The sequence below is a fragment of the Pogona vitticeps genome, chromosome 1, assembly GCF_051106095.1.
Source record: "Pogona vitticeps strain Pit_001003342236 chromosome 1, PviZW2.1, whole genome shotgun sequence".
NCBI classification, from domain to species: domain Eukaryota; kingdom Metazoa; phylum Chordata; class Lepidosauria; order Squamata; family Agamidae; genus Pogona; species Pogona vitticeps.
Genome location: NC_135783.1, coordinates 301,881,120 through 301,898,617, shown reverse-complemented (window position 1 = coordinate 301,898,617; position 17,498 = coordinate 301,881,120). Strand labels below are relative to the sequence as shown.

General features: G+C 40.5%; 1 protein-coding gene across 2 annotated transcripts in view; it reads left to right on the top strand.

Annotated features, from left to right (window-relative positions):
• The window catches only part of ITPKA (inositol-trisphosphate 3-kinase A), an 84,595-nt gene extending 75,184 nt beyond the window's left edge, over positions 1–9,411 (top strand). Inside the window, exons 5-7 of one of the 2 annotated variants that reach the window (XM_020793778.3) lie at positions 935–1,036; positions 2,461–2,532; positions 7,201–9,411. In XM_020793778.3, coding sequence (XP_020649437.2) covers positions 935–1,036; positions 2,461–2,532; positions 7,201–7,404 — 378 coding nt within the window. In that variant the 3' untranslated portion in view covers positions 7,405–9,411. Of the gene's footprint in view, positions 1–934; positions 1,037–2,460; positions 2,533–3,847; positions 4,069–7,200 lie in introns of those variants that run through there. The other variant, XM_072986248.2, reaches the window with a different exon arrangement.
• The last annotated feature ends 8,087 nt before the right edge of the window (positions 9,412–17,498 follow it).

Below are 17,498 nucleotides of genomic sequence, written 5' to 3'. Positions count from 1 at the left end.
ATAGGCTTGTGTCTGAGCCTTGGCCCACCCTTCTGGAGCAAACGTTCTGGAGGAGTGGCAGTGAAATGCAGAGGATGTTGGGCACGGTGCAATAATTTGACTCTGTTAAGAGATCATTCTGTAATTTTGGATGCCTGCACAAGGTCAAATTTGATTAGGCATTTGGTTACTAAAAATCAGATCTGAATTCCATCCAGTTTTACTTCACATCTTTTAATTGACAGAAGCATGATTTCATAACATAGTACTGTACTTTTTTCACAAGCATTGGTAGTCATTCATTATATTCCTTCCCACTTTGTCCTGTTTGTAACAAAGTGGATCCAGACTTAGACATAAGAATAGACCAGTTAAAATCAATGGGACTTAATTTAATCATGTCTTGCTTAAACATGTAGGATTTAACTCTTATAATGTACTATGCCTGGACCCAACTGCATGTACAAGCTGTCTCTAAAGTGCACTAATATATGACAGGGTGATTTAGACAGACAGACAGCAGCTGCTATGTTTATCTTCTGTTTTTTTTTTCCAATGAGCTAACGGTTCCCTTCTCCACAGTGAACCCCAGTCACCGATTCTCAGTCCACTGAACTGTGGTCACACTTACTGAGACCCCTCCTCCCCCCATTTCCTCATGTTGGCTGGAGAGGATAGTACTTGTCATTCAAAACATCTTGATGGCATCAGGTTGAGGAGGGCAGTTTTAAACACTATGGCATGCCAGCGTAGCTTTCTGCAGTTAGTGTGGAACATTAGCTTAGTGGTCTTGATGGAACTAGTTCAGTTGCTTCTGAAGAAAAGTCACTCAGTTCAAAATTTGGGAGGCCTTTTTTAAAGCATATCTTTTGAAAGGCTCTGCTTTTCATTGTTCTTGGGCTTCTGTCTTCTTTCCTCTGTATGCCAAAGTACCGCTTTCCTTTTCCTCTTGCAGAAGGCTGATGGTACGTGTAACACCAACTTCAAGACAACCAAAACACGGGAACAAGTTCTGCAGGTTTTTTTAGAATTCATTAAGGGAGATACAGCTATACTGGTAAGCAAAACGTGGTCATCTGAGACTGATCATTTACATTCTTGAAGCTTTCATAGGCTGGCTATTTAAAGCTACCAGAAGGGACAGACGTGAAATAGACAATAGATGCTTTTTCCACCGGAAGCCACATTGCCACTACCTTCAAAGCAGCACTTAAAACAAAAAACCTTCAGCTCTCTCTGTTCTGGAAAATTTTTAGACTAACATCCTCTACCTATCTTCTGGCCAGAGAGCTAGAGTTTGTAGTTAGCAGCCGAAATGCAGATTTTCAGAAATGATACGGTTACTTTTAAACCCATGTCATTTTGGCATTTGGCTCAGTTTTCAGGGAGACTCTGTGGATCTCCCTGTGGAATTAGACAGGGTTGGATCTCAGGGCTCATCTACACTGCTCATTTTGAATGTTAAAAAATTTTTTATAAGTGATGCAGTGCCTCAGTGATAGTATATCAGAATCTGATTTCCAGCCCCTCCCCCATTTCCTTTGTCCTCCACCAAAGAATAGAGGAAGTGCTCAATTTGCTGATAACCTGAGGTTCCTTGACAACCTAAAGGCTAATTATTTGGTCCATTCCCAGTGATCACACATGCTGGAAATGGACTAAACCAGAATGATCCCACCCCCACAAAAGTGGTTGAGATCCTCTGACAGGAGCTCAGAAAGGTGTAGTGGGAAACACTCTAGGGATGGTTTGCTTTGCTCAAGCAGTTATGTCACGTGATTGCTGGAAAAAAAGAACGTGCCTGTCCCAGGGTCCTGTCCCTGGACTAAACAGCGGAACAAATGCTCACCTGATTGGCCTCCCATTTTCCAAGTAGTTTTAGCACCTTCCTGAGGCCACTGGAAGAAACTGGCAAGAGACTGAGAGCAGTGTCACTAGAATGCTGATGGTGCTCAGCTCTTTCCGTCTTTTCCATCTGATTTCAGGGAGGCAGTGGAAACCCTGAACCTGAATCTGGGTCAATGTTGGTTTGAATGTTGGCTGGCAAACTGAGATTCAATCCAGACAAGACTGAGGTGCCTGTAGTCACAGTAGGGAAACTAAACTTGGAAAGGGTATTCAGCTTGTGAAAGAGGAGGTATCCTCTGATCAGTTGAAATCTTTCAAAGAAAATATTAACAATAAGTCTTCATTCATGACTGGCTTGGGTTGCTGCCAAATGGTTAACATTTTTGCCAGATACTTGCTAAAATTTAAATAGTATGAGAATGACATCTGCCTGTCTGTTGTGTTTTGAAATATCCATTCTTAGAGGAGATGGGGTTTAAACTGGAGAGTTTCTTACGTTACGCAGTGGCAAATCACTATCTCATACTACAGTTTCTGTCATAACAGGGTTAAGCTGGCTTTTCTTTCTTTAATTGTTTTCCCTTTCAGATACATACCACAGTAAAAAATTAACCCCTCCTGCCTTTTTAACAGAAAAAATACTTGAGCCGCCTGTATGAAATTCGTGGTATTCTTGAATCTTCTGACTTCTTTAAACGGCATGAGGTGAGTTGTGGTGATCACAGCACATAATTAAGTATCCTAAAACATATATTATAGTAGCTATGCAAAATGTCAAGTTTGTGTAGGGTACCTGGAAGACATCTGCAGTTCACTTAGTTCCAACCACTTTCCTTCTTATCATAAAAAACTTCCCCAACTTGGTGCCAGCTTACATATGCCATTCTTTTCCACCCTTGAAAATGAAACAGTGCTAGTGAGTAGAATAAAACATTAGTGGCTTCAGTCCTCTTGGCGTATCTTTACATCTTGCAAGCAGATTGACAGCACCATCTGTGATTGTAATATTTAATCTAAAGTATTTATCGTGAAGTTTAGTATTCCTCCCCTTCAGGTTCCAAGCTCCCTTTCAACCTGGGTAGCCTTGGGATGGGAGTGGGAATAGGCGGGGAGACTTTAATATCCAAAAACTGCAGCCACATCTGGTGGCAGCAATCTGGCAACAGTTTTTGGATATTAAAGCCCCTACCCCCAGGGCCTAAAGGTGTAAGGTTACAGAAAAGGATTTCAAGCACTGCGAAGTATACAGATTTAACCTGCATTCAATTAAACTGAATGAATAAATTTCTTGCCATCTCCTAAAACAGAAGTCCCCAACCCCCAGACCGCGGCCCAGTGCCAGTCCATGGCCTGGGCCAGACTGGGCTTTGGAGACAGACCACCCCATTGCATGCACTTCCCCCCTACATAGCCCCTTTGTGCATGCACGCGAGTGTGTGTGCCCCCGCCCCTTTGCGCATGTTTTCAGGTGTGCGCACACCCTCCCCAGTGCCCCTGCTCCTTTGCACATTCACACGAGCGTGCACCCCCACCCCTATGTGCATGAGTGAGCGCGTGCCCATGCAAGCGCCCCCTGCCCCTTCACGAGTGCACGCACACCCGTGGGAGTGTGCCCTGCCCCTTCGTGCGTGCACATGAGTGCAGGGGTGCCCCACCTTCCCTGCATATGGACTCCGTCCTCCCCCAACCGGTTTGTGGTGTCAGAAAGGTTGGGGACCAATGTCTTAAAGTTAGATTCCTACCCTACCTTTGTTGGGTAGGAATTCATTTACAGAAGAAGTATGGTTCAGTCCTAGTGGGTTGGAGACGACCTTCCAAGGTGTTCCATTGCTGTCCTGCTTTAACAGTTAGGAAGCTTTTCCTGGTATTCAGCTGAAATCTGTTTTTTTGTTACTCGAGCCCATTATTACATGTCTTGCACTCTGAGATGATAAAGAACAAATCCTGCCCCCTCCGTATGACTACCTTTCAAGTATTTGAAAAGAGCTATTTTATCTCCCCTCCATCTTCTTTTCTCAAGGGTAAACATGCCCAGTTCTTTCAGTCTTTCCTCAGAAGGCTTGGTTTCCAGTCCCTGATCATCCTTGTTGCCCTCGTCTGAACTTGTTCCAGTTTGTCAGCATTCTTCTTAAAGTGCCTTGTCCAGAATGGAACACAGTACTCAAGATGAGACCTGACCAATACTGAATAGAGGAAGACTAGTATTTTATGGAATTTGGAGACTATATTTCTGTTAATGCATCCTAAAATAGCATTTGCCTCTTTTGCAACTGCATCACACTGTTGGCTAATACTTAGCTTTTGATCTACAACAATTCCAGCACCCTTCTTGCTCATAGTGTAACTAAGCCAAGTGCCTCCCACCTTGTAACTGTGCATTTGCCCTCTTGCCCCAGGTGTAGAACTTTGCAGTTATCCCTGTTGTTTTCAGCCCAATGCTCAACCCTATCAATATTTTTTTAATTTCCAAGGTATTAGCTATTCCAACCAATTTTGTGTCATCTGCAAATTTTATAAGTATTTCCTGCACTGCCTCATCCAAGTCATTAATAAAGATGTTGAAGAGCACATACCTGAAGAGTGCTTTTTTGGTTGCTTTTAGCCTCTCTTGCTAACCTCAGCTCATTCTTTGCTTTTGTCATCCTTTTTTTTTTTACTTTTTACTTTTGGTTTTTTACATGTTTAACATAACAATATAAACTTAAATTACACTAAAAAGAAAAAAAGAGTTTAAAATGATCAAAACAGAATCAAGAGAATAAAACAAAACAAACAGACAGACAAAAGGTCAATACAATACAAAATAGTATGGTATTATATACGTTCACAGTAAACTTATGCATTTACAATGAGTCAATGAAGGGCTTCCATATATCTGCATAGATAACCTCACGGAGTTGGTTTCTATATGATATTCATTCAAAAGGGGCTAATTGTCTCAGGTTTTCTGACTTTTGTGTGAAGGGTGAAGGATGATCATCTTTCCAGGCTTTTAATATAAGTCTTTTTGCCACCACGAGTGCTCGCAGAATTCAGTTTCATTGACCCTTTGTTAGACCCCATACAGTGTGCTTTTACCATCCTAATGCCATTCCTTCATTTCTTTGCTGCTTATCTGCATTCTTCCTTTGTGGCTTGACTTCCTTCCATTTCCTCTTTGTGTCCTTTTTCATTTTCAGGTCTTCTCTGAGCTTTTTGTGAAGCCACAATATGGACTAAGGGCTTTTCCATCTGGGACTTTGTCCATCTTAGTGTATTGGGCTCCACATTGATTTCTTTCATCTTTGTTAAACAGAGGAGAATATTTTTTGCTTAGATACAAATTGTGGTAAACTCAATTCTCTTGTTGTTGTTTAGCTGTTAAGTTGTGTCTGACTCTTTGTGGCTCCATGGACCAGAGCACACCAGGCCTTCCCCTGCCTCCTGGAGTTTGGACAACTTCATATTGGTAGCTTCAATGACACTGTCCACCCATCTCGTCCTCTGACGTCCCCTTCTCTTGTCTTCACTTTCCCAGCATCAGAGTCTTTTCCAGGAAGTCTTCTCTTTTCATGAGATGGCCAAAGTATTGGAGCCTCAGCTTCAGGATCTCTTTCCAGTGAGCACCCAGGGTTGATTTCCTTCAGAATGGATAGGTTTGATCTCCTTCCAGTCCAGGGAACTCTCAAGAGTCTCCTCCAGCCCCACAATTCAAAAGCATCAATTCTTCGGCGGCCAGCTTTCTTTATGGTCCAGCTCTCACTTCCATACATCGGTACTGGAAAAACCATAGCTTTGACTATGCGGACCTTTGTTGGCAAGGTGATGTCTCTGCTTTTTAAGATGCTGTCTAGGTTTCTCATCGCTTTCCGCCCTAAAAGCAGGCGTTTTTTAATTTTGTGCCTGCTGTCCCCATCTGCAGTGATCATGGAGCCAAAGAAGGTAAAATCTGTCATTGCCTCCATATCTTCCCCTTCTATCTGCCAGAAGGTGATGGGTCCAGTGGCCATGATCTTAGTCTTTTTGATGTTGAGACCATTTTTGGCGCTCTCCTCTTTCACCCTCATTAAGAAGTCCTTTAATTCCTCCTCACTTTCTGCCATCAGAGTGGTATCGTCTGCATATCTGAGGTTATTGATATTTCTTTCGGCAATCTTAATTCCACTTTGGGATTCATCCAGTCCAGCCTTTCGCATGATATATTCTGTTGAATAAGCAGGGAGACAATATACAGCCTTGTCGTACTCCTTTCCCAATTTTGAACCAATCAGTTGTTCCATATTCAGTTGTAACTGTTGCTTTCTGTCCCACGTATATATTTCTCAGGAGGTAGATAAGGTGATCAGTCACTCCCATTTCTTTAAGAACGTGCCATAGTTTGTTGTGGTCCACACAGTCAAAGGCTTTTGCATAGTCAGTGAAGCAGAAGTAGATGTTTTTCTGGAACTCTCTGGTTTTCTCCATAATCCAGCTCATGTTAGCAATTTGGTCTCTAGTTTATTTATTTATTTATTTATTTATTTATTTATTTATTTATTTATTTATTTATTTATTTATTTATTTATTTATTTATTTATTTAACTTATATGCCGCCCACACTGCCCGAAGGTCTCTGGGCGGCTTACAACAATTAAAATACAATAAAAGGGCAAAATTAAAATGCAATTAAAATATATATTCTAAAAATTGCCATCAGACCCACATTTGATGTTATTTCAGTTAAAAGCCATTTGGAACAGGAAGGTTTTGACCTGGCGCCGAAATGTCATCAGCGTCGGCGCCAGACGAATCTCAGTCGGGAGGGCATTCCATAGTCTAGGGGCAGCTGCCGAAAAGGCCCTTTCTCTACAAGCCCTCCCTCTTATCTCCTTAAGGGAAGGCTCTTTCAAAAGGGCCCCCTGGCTAGATCTTAATTGCCGGGTAGGTTCATATGGAAGGAGGCGGTCCTTCAGGTATCCAGGGCCCAAGCCGTTTAGGGCTTTATATGTCAAAACAAGCACTTTGAATTGGGCCCGGGCAGCAACTGGTAACCAATGTAAATTAAACAGAATCGGCTTGATGTGATCTCTAGCAGCTCCTCTGCCCCTTCGAAATCCAGCTTGTACTTCTGGGAGTTCTCGGTCCACATACTTTTGAAGCCTAGCTTGTAGGATTTTGAGCATAACCTTGCTAGCATGTGAAATGAGTGCAATTGTATGGTAGCTCTTTGAGTACAAAGCAGCAAAAGGCAGCACTGAGGACAGGGGACAAATACTGCTTATGAAAGAGCTGCAACATACATTAATGTGACTATAAACTATTAGCATGTTAGTTCCATGTTAGATCCAGCAATGGCAGCAGCAACTCTATATAGCTGATAGAATATTAGGCCCTCTGTTTGTCTCTTCTTTGCAGGTGATTGGAAGTTCATTGCTATTTGTGCATGATGATAGTGGACGTGCCAACGTGTGGCTCATTGATTTTGGAAAGACTACCCTTCTCCCAGATGGGCAGACCTTGGATCACAGGATCGCATGGGAGGAAGGAAACCGGGAAGATGGCTACTTATTCGGACTGGACAATTTGATCAATATCTTAAGAAGTATCTTGGAGAGATGAAAGAGACTGACTCAAAGTCAATAATGGACCAGTCAATAAGTTTTAATTTTTCTAGAATTTTTTTTCATTCAAAGATAAGCCTTTAAAAGCTTTTGCCAGACTCTGGGGACATGAGGAACTAGGAGCCTAAAGCAAAAATAGAATAAAATAGACAGCCAGACTGTGGCAGTCACTGTCTTGGAACCCGAGGAATCCAGGGATAACCATGAATGCACTGGGCTGGCTTAAGATGTGTGCAGATGCAGCAGAATGAATCCTGAGCCTTTGGACTTGGAATCAGGATGCGTGGACTAAACCATTCTACATTGCCTTTAATGAGCTAGAGTGAAATTTCATAGAAACACATACGAATGAAAAGATCAGAATTCTCCTCTTAAAGGAACAGTCTTCAGAATTAACAGTCAAGCTTTGTTTGTAAACCTACAGATATGGATGTTCACATGTCTTATGTGTCAGTGTGGTATATGGAACTTTGCACAGAAATTTATGGACTCTTCAGTTTTTTCTCTTTTTTCCCTTCTTTTTTTTAAAATAATTTTCATGATGGTGCATAAAGTGCTGTTGAAGTTTCAGAAACCAAAGGACACCTTGGATTTCTGTACCCTGTGTATCACCTTAACCTTCAATACCCTCTGACTCTCTTCCTCTGCCAGTTCGCGTTTTCTCTCCCACTTCCTTCCTTGGCAGATTATTTTCTACTCCCTTGCAACCTGTCATTGTTTTAAAAAAGGACCACACATAAATATTTCATGCAAATTTAGCCTGTGGCCTTGCCCACAATTACATATACTGTATAGCTAAGGGATTATAAGTTTTTAAGCTTATATCCACAAGTAACAGTGACCAGGATTGCAGTTGAAGGACAGGCAAGTGAAAGGCATGAATTGACATGGTTCTGAATTCAGAATTTGTTTTGAATGAATAGCTGTCCCTTATATGACAGAGCAAATTGAGTTGGCCCTAAATTTTAGAGCAGCTGAGTAGTAATGGGAGATTCTCATTTTCATCTGATTTTGCATTAGTTCCTCATTTTGATATTGTATGTGCCCTTATCTTTACCTGCTGAGACTATAAAGCTCTTTGAGTTGTTTAATCATCTTATCCAGGGGACATATTCCTAGTATGAAAGTAGGGTAGCTATTTTAAAGAGGTTGGTGGTGGCCCAGAAGTTCTTTTTTCTTGCCAGCTGGCATGCATCTAAGTGACTGTGCGAGCACATCTCATTGACTCCATTCATTAAATGAAAGCAGTACTGACAGACATAGTTGGCACTGAAATGTTTCACATCCAGGGACTCAGAACCTCAGTCGTGTTGTCGCTTGAGAAGATTGCTTTGGCTCTTGTTGCTTCTTGGCTTTCCGCTTTTACTTCAGCATATTAGCAGGTTTCTACAAGATTAAGGTGAAATATGTAGTTATCCTTATAGAGAGACATTGGAGACTTGAAATGTTAGGTGCTAGGTGCTTCATTTGCATGGAGTATTAGAGATCTATTCAGGAATATCAGATGAATGTAAAAGATTAAAAATTCATTTCAAAATCAGTCACTTTAGCAGTTACTGTAACTAGAATTCAGCTGTGAAGCTGATGTTTATGTGACAAGACAGTGCTGTAATTTTAACCCATCTGCAGGATGATCATAGCTTGAAGTTACCTTGACTCATAGTCACAATGAATAGATCTTGCAGAAACCATTTTCCTGTCTTCACCAATGTAGTTTTAGAACTTCAGACCATGTGGTGCTTAGTGATACAGTCATGGCCAAAAATATCGGCACTTTTGCAATTCTGTCAGAAAATGCAACCCTTCTCTCAGAATATGGTTGCAGTTGCAAATGTTTTGGTACTCACATGTTCATTTCTTTGGTTTGCATTGGAACAACATGAAAAAACAAAGAAGAAAAGTCAAATCTGATAAATCCCACAAAGAAACAAAAAAAAATGCTCTGGGCCAAAATTATTGCCACCCTTAACTTTATATTTGGTAGTACCCCCTTTGGAAAAAATAACTGAAATCAATCACTTCCTATAACCATGAATGAGCTTCTTACACCTCTCTACTGGAAGTTTGGACTACTCGTCTTTTGCAAACTGCTCCAGGGCCTTCAGATTTGAAGGATGCCTTCTCCCAACTGCTGTTTTGAGATTTCTCCACAGGTGTTCTATGGGATTCAGGTCTGGACTCATTACTGGCCATTTCAGAACTCTCCAGTGCTTTGTTTGTAACCACTTCTGAGTGCTTTTTGAAGTGTGTTTTGGGGTCATTGTTCTGCTGGAAGACCCATGACATCTGGTGGAATTTTCTGACACTGGCCACTACGTTGTGCCCAGGTAATAATCAGATTTCATGATACCGTTCGTACAGTCAAGGCATCCAGTGCCAGAAGCAGCAAAGCAACCCTAAAACATCTTTGAATCTCCACCATGTTTGACTGTAGGGACTCTGTTCTTTTATTTGAACGCCTTATTTCTTTTTCTGTAAACAGTGCCATGATGTCCTTAACCAAAAAGCTCTACTTTTGTCTCATCTGTCCACAGTACGTTCTCCCAGAAGGATCGTGGTTTTGTCACATAAGTTTTGGCATACTCGAGTCTTGCTTTTTTATGCCTTTGTGTCAGCAGTGGTGTCCTCCTGGGTCTCCTACCATAGCGTCCCTTTTCATTCAGATGGCAATGGATAGTGCGAGCTCAAATCCACAGACAACTCTTTACACTTCATTCTCTTTTCTCCATGTTCAGTGTCATACAGAACACAAAGGCTGAGTCAACTTTTCTCCATCTTAACTGGCTGCAAGTGTGATTACTATATTGCCCACACCTCTTACTTGGGACAGGCATGTCTAAATACAAATTAAAGGAGCATCACATGCTTGACAAGCAATTATTTCTTAAAATTTAGACAGAGTGCCAATAATTTTGGCCAGTGCATTTTTGGGTTTCTGTGTGGGATTGTATAAGATTTGACTTTTCTTCTCTGTTTTTTTGTGTTGTTCCAGTGCAAATCAAAGAAATGAACATGTGAGTACCAAAACATAAGCAACTGCAAACATTTTCTGAGAGAAGGGTTGCATTTTCTGACATAATTGCAAAGGTGCTAGTATTTTTGGCCATGACTGTATATGATCTGAAGTTATTTATATGCTCATAGGAGCTATATGGCAAAACTGAGTCCTTTACAGGAGGCAGGGAGGTAGTAAGCGTACACAGTGAGACAACTGGATGACTGTGGGCCCAGTTTCCCTATATAAAGTTGACTGTGTCTTGGGGAGCTTGGGCAATTTTTCCTTGATTCACCCTATCAGATCTTTCAACTCTGCAAGGATCAAAATTTGGAGAAGTTTCCTTTTTTGGCCATTGGCAATGATGACCAGAGGAACCTTGGAATTTTAGTTCAAAAATATTTTTTCCAAGCTTTGCTTAGGATTCCATAATTATGATACAGTAGTATAATCACTACTTAGTAGTTGTACATGAAACATCAGTTTATAAAATATGTACTGTAAAGATGATTTTAAAAAGTTGGGTCACTGCTTTTAGTAAATCAACTGCTAAGTGTTGTCAATGCATTGACCTATTTCTACTTCACATTCTTGGTGCCAATTACAGTGGGGTCTTGACTTGAGAACTTAATCCGTATTGGAAGGCAGTTCTCAAGTCAAAAATCTGTAAGTCAAGTCTCCAATGACCTACAGTTCATTGAAAACCGATTAATCCCGTAACAGGCCGTTTTTGTTCCATTTTGGTTTTTTTCTGGTCTGTAAGTCAAATCTCAGTCTGCAAGTCAAACCTAAATTTTGCGGCCAGAGAAGTCTGTAACTCAAAAAGTCTGTAAGTCAAGCCGTCTGTAAGTCAAGGGTCCACTGTACAGCAGAGTTTTCTCCCAAGACTAACCTTACAAATCTTCCATCACTGCTGTCTGCTCTCGTGCTGCCTGCAAAAGGGTTGGTTGAGAGTGAGCAATGAATCCCTCTCCACCTTTTGGATGTTGCCATTTTGGAGTGCCAAATTGTAACATGCAGTTCAAAGAGACTACTTCAAACATCCTCCTATGTGCTCTGTGAAGATTGAAGATTCACTTTAAAAATTCCACAAGGTTAAAAATCCATTAAAACATGTAATGCTCAAAATTTTCAGGTATTCACAGCAATCTTTGAGCATGATGTTCTGCATTTGTAATTCATTCTTCACAGGTTAAATTTAAGAACTTTAATTTTTTTAAAAAAATCTAGCAGGGAAAATGTAGTTGGGTGTACAGTTTTGAATGATGATTAGCAGCAAGATTGGAAGTAGCAATGCATACAAATATAAGTTTTGTTGTCTGAAACTATACTTCGTCTTAAAAATCCTTTGGCATATTTAATGGAAGATTTCTAATGTTATACACTACTGCTGTTTCTGCGTTTTGGAAATGAGGCTGTGCATCTGGTCAACTTTACACTAGCATAAGTAACAAAAGGACTTTTTGGATTTTTTTGGAGCAGGGAATATGCTAGAGTGCTTGTAGTGATTTTCACATGGTTGGTTGTGAGGGATATCCGTGCAACTCCTGGTTTGAAATAATGTGTTTGCAGTCTGTATATGTCTGTATGTGTAGAACTTGCTATTTCTTTGTTTTTCTCTAGACCCATCACAAAATCTCAAGGCAAGTTCCAAGGTAAAAGGAAAAAAAAATTAAAATACAGTACTACATTAATAGTATAACAAAAGTTTAGCTGGCTGGATAGCTCAGTGACTTAGATATCTGGCTGGAGAGTCAGAGGTTGGGACTTCAAATTCCCACAGTGCCTCCCAGAAAAGCCAGCCTGTGTGGCCTTGGGCAAGGTACATAGTCCCAGGGCATCCCCAGAAGAAGGGAATAGTAAGCCACTTCTGGGTACTCTACTAACTATCATCATTGTCATTATTGGGACTTGATCTTGTTCTTTTCTCATTTTAAACATTAAATACTGAAATTACTTAAGAACAAGATCAAGTCCCAACAGACCTTTTTTCTCCTCTCCCCACTATCTTCAGCAAACATTTAGTTGGTATCTTGTGTTCTTTTGAGAGGATATGACTTAAGGTGCATGTGTGCAGACTCTCCCCTCTCCAGCACACTACAACATATTTTTTCTGGTCCTGGCAGTCCCTTTCTATCTGTCCTTACCAATTCTGTGGGTTTTTAAAGCTTTCTATACTGACTCCCACTATGCTAGCTATTGCGGAGTTCAAAGCTTGCTTGTAGCCTTTGTTATTGCCAGACACAAATACAGTCACATGTGCACACACAGGAGCACACAGGTTGTCTTGACATTTCTCCTCTCCCTAGCATTGTTTGGCAATATCAGGATTCTATCCTTCACCTTTGTTGGTCCCACCAGCTGGAGCAGGAACCAATCAAGATAATAAAGGGGGTACACATTTCCTATGATCAGCCCATTCTAACTAATTAACCTGTTTTCCACCTGTTGGAAAGTACTTCTGCAAAACCTTGATTGATGTATCATTTAGTTCGACCTCTAAGAAAGTTCTTTTCATCAGTTTGGTGCAGCAAACATTTCCTTCAAACTGTTCCTCTTTGGAGCTACCCAGAGGGAGTAAGAATGACCCTTGAAAAGATCCAGGTCAATAAAGCTTTTGACTATTTCTCCTCGTTTAATATAAAGCAGTGGTAGATTTCTTTGTAGAAAAGCACTTGGAAAATAAGAACAGTTCCCCCAGTCTTGTAACTAATATTCTCTAAGATCTCTAAAATACAAGCCATGACATACCTACCTCACAGAGTGGTTGTGAGGATCTGTCAGTTGTATTAGTGCATCTAGTTAGGTTTGTCTAGAGTAGTACAATGTAAGTTTTAAATACAGCTATGAATAGAAGCCTTCATAGCCCCCTCATGTAGCAGGGACTGCAAAAACCACTTCACTCTTGGATATATGGGCTAGAGTTGATGAGAGCTGCAGACAGGCAACCTCTACAAAACTACATTCCCCATCCCTGCTCTAAAACAGGGATCTGCACACTTGCACTTTCCATGTCTCCTGGACTACAGTCACACAATCCACAACCATGCTGGCATATGAGAGTAGTCTGAAGGGCACCAGGTTGCCCACTTTTTCTCTGGAACTTTAGCCCTGAAAGGAGTAGGTGAATATTTCATATTCAGTGGTGTAAATTTACTGAGGGGCTGATCCTTCATTGAATGTCAAGAATATACTTCAGTGATGGTTCTGGAAGATTTCAGATGTTTGACCTTTGACTACAATTCTTTTTTTTTACTACAAACCAGAAATCTCATCTGTAGAGGATGTTTGTTTTGAACACTACAGTGCAAATGTTATACTGATTCTGGCTTCCTAACTGTATAGTTTGAGAATATAGTACTTCAAGATGTGCTATGACAAATAAATTTAAGTGAAAACACATGTACATCCACAGTTTTTATATTGGAGGGTCTTATTTCCTTGGACTAATGGACACAACTAAGGACCAAAGGAGACAAAAAGACTAAATGCATGCAGTTTTTAAAAATTTTGCTGATAGCATGTTCATGGAATAATAATTACAGGGATCACAACACTGTCATAGTCACTCAAGCATTTCCTTCAATGCAGCTTTAGACAATGGGATTTCCTCAGGCTTACAGCCAGGAATAAAATGGTTGGTTAAATTTACCCTTGCCCTTTACCTGCTGTGATGCTCATAATTATCCGTCTCCCCAGTCAATATTATTTGAATTTAATAAACATTTTCAAAATAGCAAAGTACAGTAATACAATACATGGAAGCTATACTTTCATTTGGCACAAACCTTAAACTGTTATGTTTATTTTATATGCTTTCAATTAACTGAGTTGTCATTAATACTCAGAGAATTAAACCAAAACTTTGGACTAAAAAGAGTTGCAGATATTTGATTTTGCTAATTAATAAGGTGGTAAGGGGCATTATATGATCAGCAATAACTATATGTTTTTTTTTAAAGTTAATAGAAACATCTGTCAGCATGGTGTGTATGCCACAAAAGTAATGCAATGATAAAATATATTTGTTTGTAACTCTTTTGTTTGAGCATTGAGAACAAAGAAACACACACACACACACACACACACACACAAAACCTTTCTTTCTTTAAACATAATGGTGATGCTAATGTGCTGGCAGATAATACTATACATTGATATGTTGCTCCATAAGGAGTTCAGGATACACAAAGCCTCAAGTTTTTATATTGGAGGGTCCTATATCCTTGGACTAATGAGCACGTGAAGTTGGAGACCTGGAAATTACACCACACACTACTGTTAGGGCTAAAAAAATCATTGTATGTTTGGAGGTGTATTTTTATTCACGAGAAAGCGAAGCTTGCTTGGAAGTCTGATTCATTGCTTACACTGTATGTTGCTGGTTCCCTATTGTTTCAGAAACATATAAAGCCAGATTACCAGGTGTCAGTGAAGTGGGAGTAATGGGAGTGTCTGTCAGTTTCCACCATCCTGTTGCCCTTTTGATGTGCTGGCCCACAACTCCCACAGTACCCTTCAGCCAGATAAGCTGAGGACAGCTAGCTATGCCATGGAAAGTGATGGTGCTTTTATTCACCTCTCTTTGTCAACAACAGATTGTCTCCAGCCTAACGGGCATCTGTGCAGGCAGTGCCTGGTGAAAATGATGTGACATAGAGTACAGTATATATATTAGCAGTTCTCCAAAGAGAGAATGGGGGGGGGGGGGGAAGAGAGAGATGAACTACCTGATAACCTTTTATTTAACAATGCTGGCATCTCACCTTACATCTAGAGATTTAGTTATCGACAGACAAGACTAAACAGCTGTGTTTGGATGTCTTTATTTCTGCATTGCAAATATAGAAGTATACATCTTGGCTGATTTGAAATTGCATAGAAGCAGGCTTGTTATTCATGTAATTACAGTGATCCCCAAAGGATGAGGTGGCAAGAAGTATTGCCATTCTTAGAGGTAATCACAGATCAAAAGCAATTAAATGTACAAATGTGAAAATGACAATCTTTCTTCGGTTCCACATATCTGGGTTTTATGTGCCAAGAGAAAGGTGAAATGAGGCTGCTGAAAGCCAAATTTAGAGGCAGGAGGGTGTTTTCTAAAATCTAGATGAGAGACAACAGATCGTTAAAGTCTAAGTGAGAACAGCAGAGAACATAACATAGAGCAAAGGTAAGTCTGAAGAAAGGAAAAGGACCTGAATAGGAGATGTGGAAATCACAGTATAATGTTATGTGGAATTGCACAGAAAACTCTCAAGCAATTTAAATTCCTTTTTGTGTGTGGATCAGTTATCTTTGTTACAAACCTCTCTAAAATGTGTTTTACAGAAACTGTAAGCTTATGATCACACAGATACAGCATTAAAACAGCAAGCTATCACTGGGGCCATATTTTTCCCCAATCTATGGTACTAAAAAGAGAAACGAGTGTTGGAAAATGGTCCTTAATAATTTATCTTTGCTAAGAAAGGAAAAGTTGTAATTTAAAGTAAGAGTGCTCACTATTTTTCCCAGAGTCAAACACCCCACCCCGCCCTGAATCAACGTACAATCCTAATCTCATTTGATTAATATATTTGGACCTGTTCCAAGTCTTTCTAAGAGCCAATGGAAAGAGGGAGTGTCAGTGAAGATGATGAAGATCCTTAGATCTGCATAATCGCCAGGGCACACAACTCTATATAAGATGACCAGTATCACAAAATATAAGTGAATGCAGTGATTGAGAACACTCTGAACACAAAGTGTAGCACGTGCCTTATTTCAATTTAAAAAGTGTACAAAAAAGAGGTACTGACAAACTGTTTTATTTCCTCTTTAAAAAGCTGTTACATCACAGTAGGAAAATGACAGTACCAATGGTTGTTGTGGGTTTTTTGGGCTTTTTAGCCATGTGCTGAAGGTTGTGAATTTCATGTCCAGCTTGTTTAAGGGCATGTTCAGCTACTGCTGATTTTTCCAGTTGTTTTAGTCTGCAGTGTCTCTCATGTTCTTTGATTCTGGTGTGAATGCTGCATTTTGTGGTCCCAATATATGGTCGACCTTTTGCAGGTTGTATTTTCCAGGCCGGGTTTATTTTCAGGCCTCCTTCTTTCCTGTTGAAGTTTTGTTTATGTTTATGGATTTAAATGGCTATTTCTATTTCAAAATACTGAAATACTGGACAACACCAGCAATCTGTATTTTAGACTACACAGGGAAGCCATTGAAATCCATAAACATAAAAAAAAACTTCAACGGGAAAGAAGGTGGCCTGAAAATAAACCCGGCCTGGCGCACCATTCTGGAAAATACAACCTGCAAAAGGTCAACAAATTCTTACCCAGCCACAAGGGCCAGAGGTCATTGCACAAAAAAGACCAGCTAACGACACCCATCAATCACAGTGACAGATAATCTCTCCCTCTTCCCCACTCCCTCATCAAAACAAAAACATGCTGATCACCCTATCTCCTGAAAAAAAGACAAAAGTCTTCCCACAGCTATAAATACTATCCAACAAACACCAACAGAGCATGGACAGAGTTCCTACTCCAGTCCTCTGAAGATGCCAGCCACAGAGACCGGCGAAACGTCAGGAAGAACAACCTTCAGAACACAGCTAAAAAGCCCAAAAAACCCACAACAACCATTAGATCCCGGCTGTGAAAGCCTTCGCAAATACATTGACAGTACCAACGTTCAGTCCTATTGAGTTTATTGGGCCTTGTTTCCTGTAATAGAGGAATCTTACAAAGGCAGAAGGAGGACCATGCAAATGTCTGGTGGGCTCATACCAGCAGGACACAACATCGAGGAGTGGGATTTTCCATTTTTGTCTGCTTCGGGGTGGCTATTTTCTCCCCTTCCTGCCATGCCTGTCCCTCTTGCTCCCAAGGGCTTGTTTAATCTCTTCCTTCATTCTGTGTAGGGACACAGGAAATCTCTGTATCCGGTAAATCTACAGCTTGCTTGAATGTACGATATCAGTAGTTCTCAACTTTGGGTCCCCAGATGTTCTTGGGCTGCAACTCCAGAAATCCTGGCCAACACAGCTAGTGGTGAAGGCTTCTGAGAGTTTTAGTCCAAGAACATTTGGGGAGTCAAGACTGGCA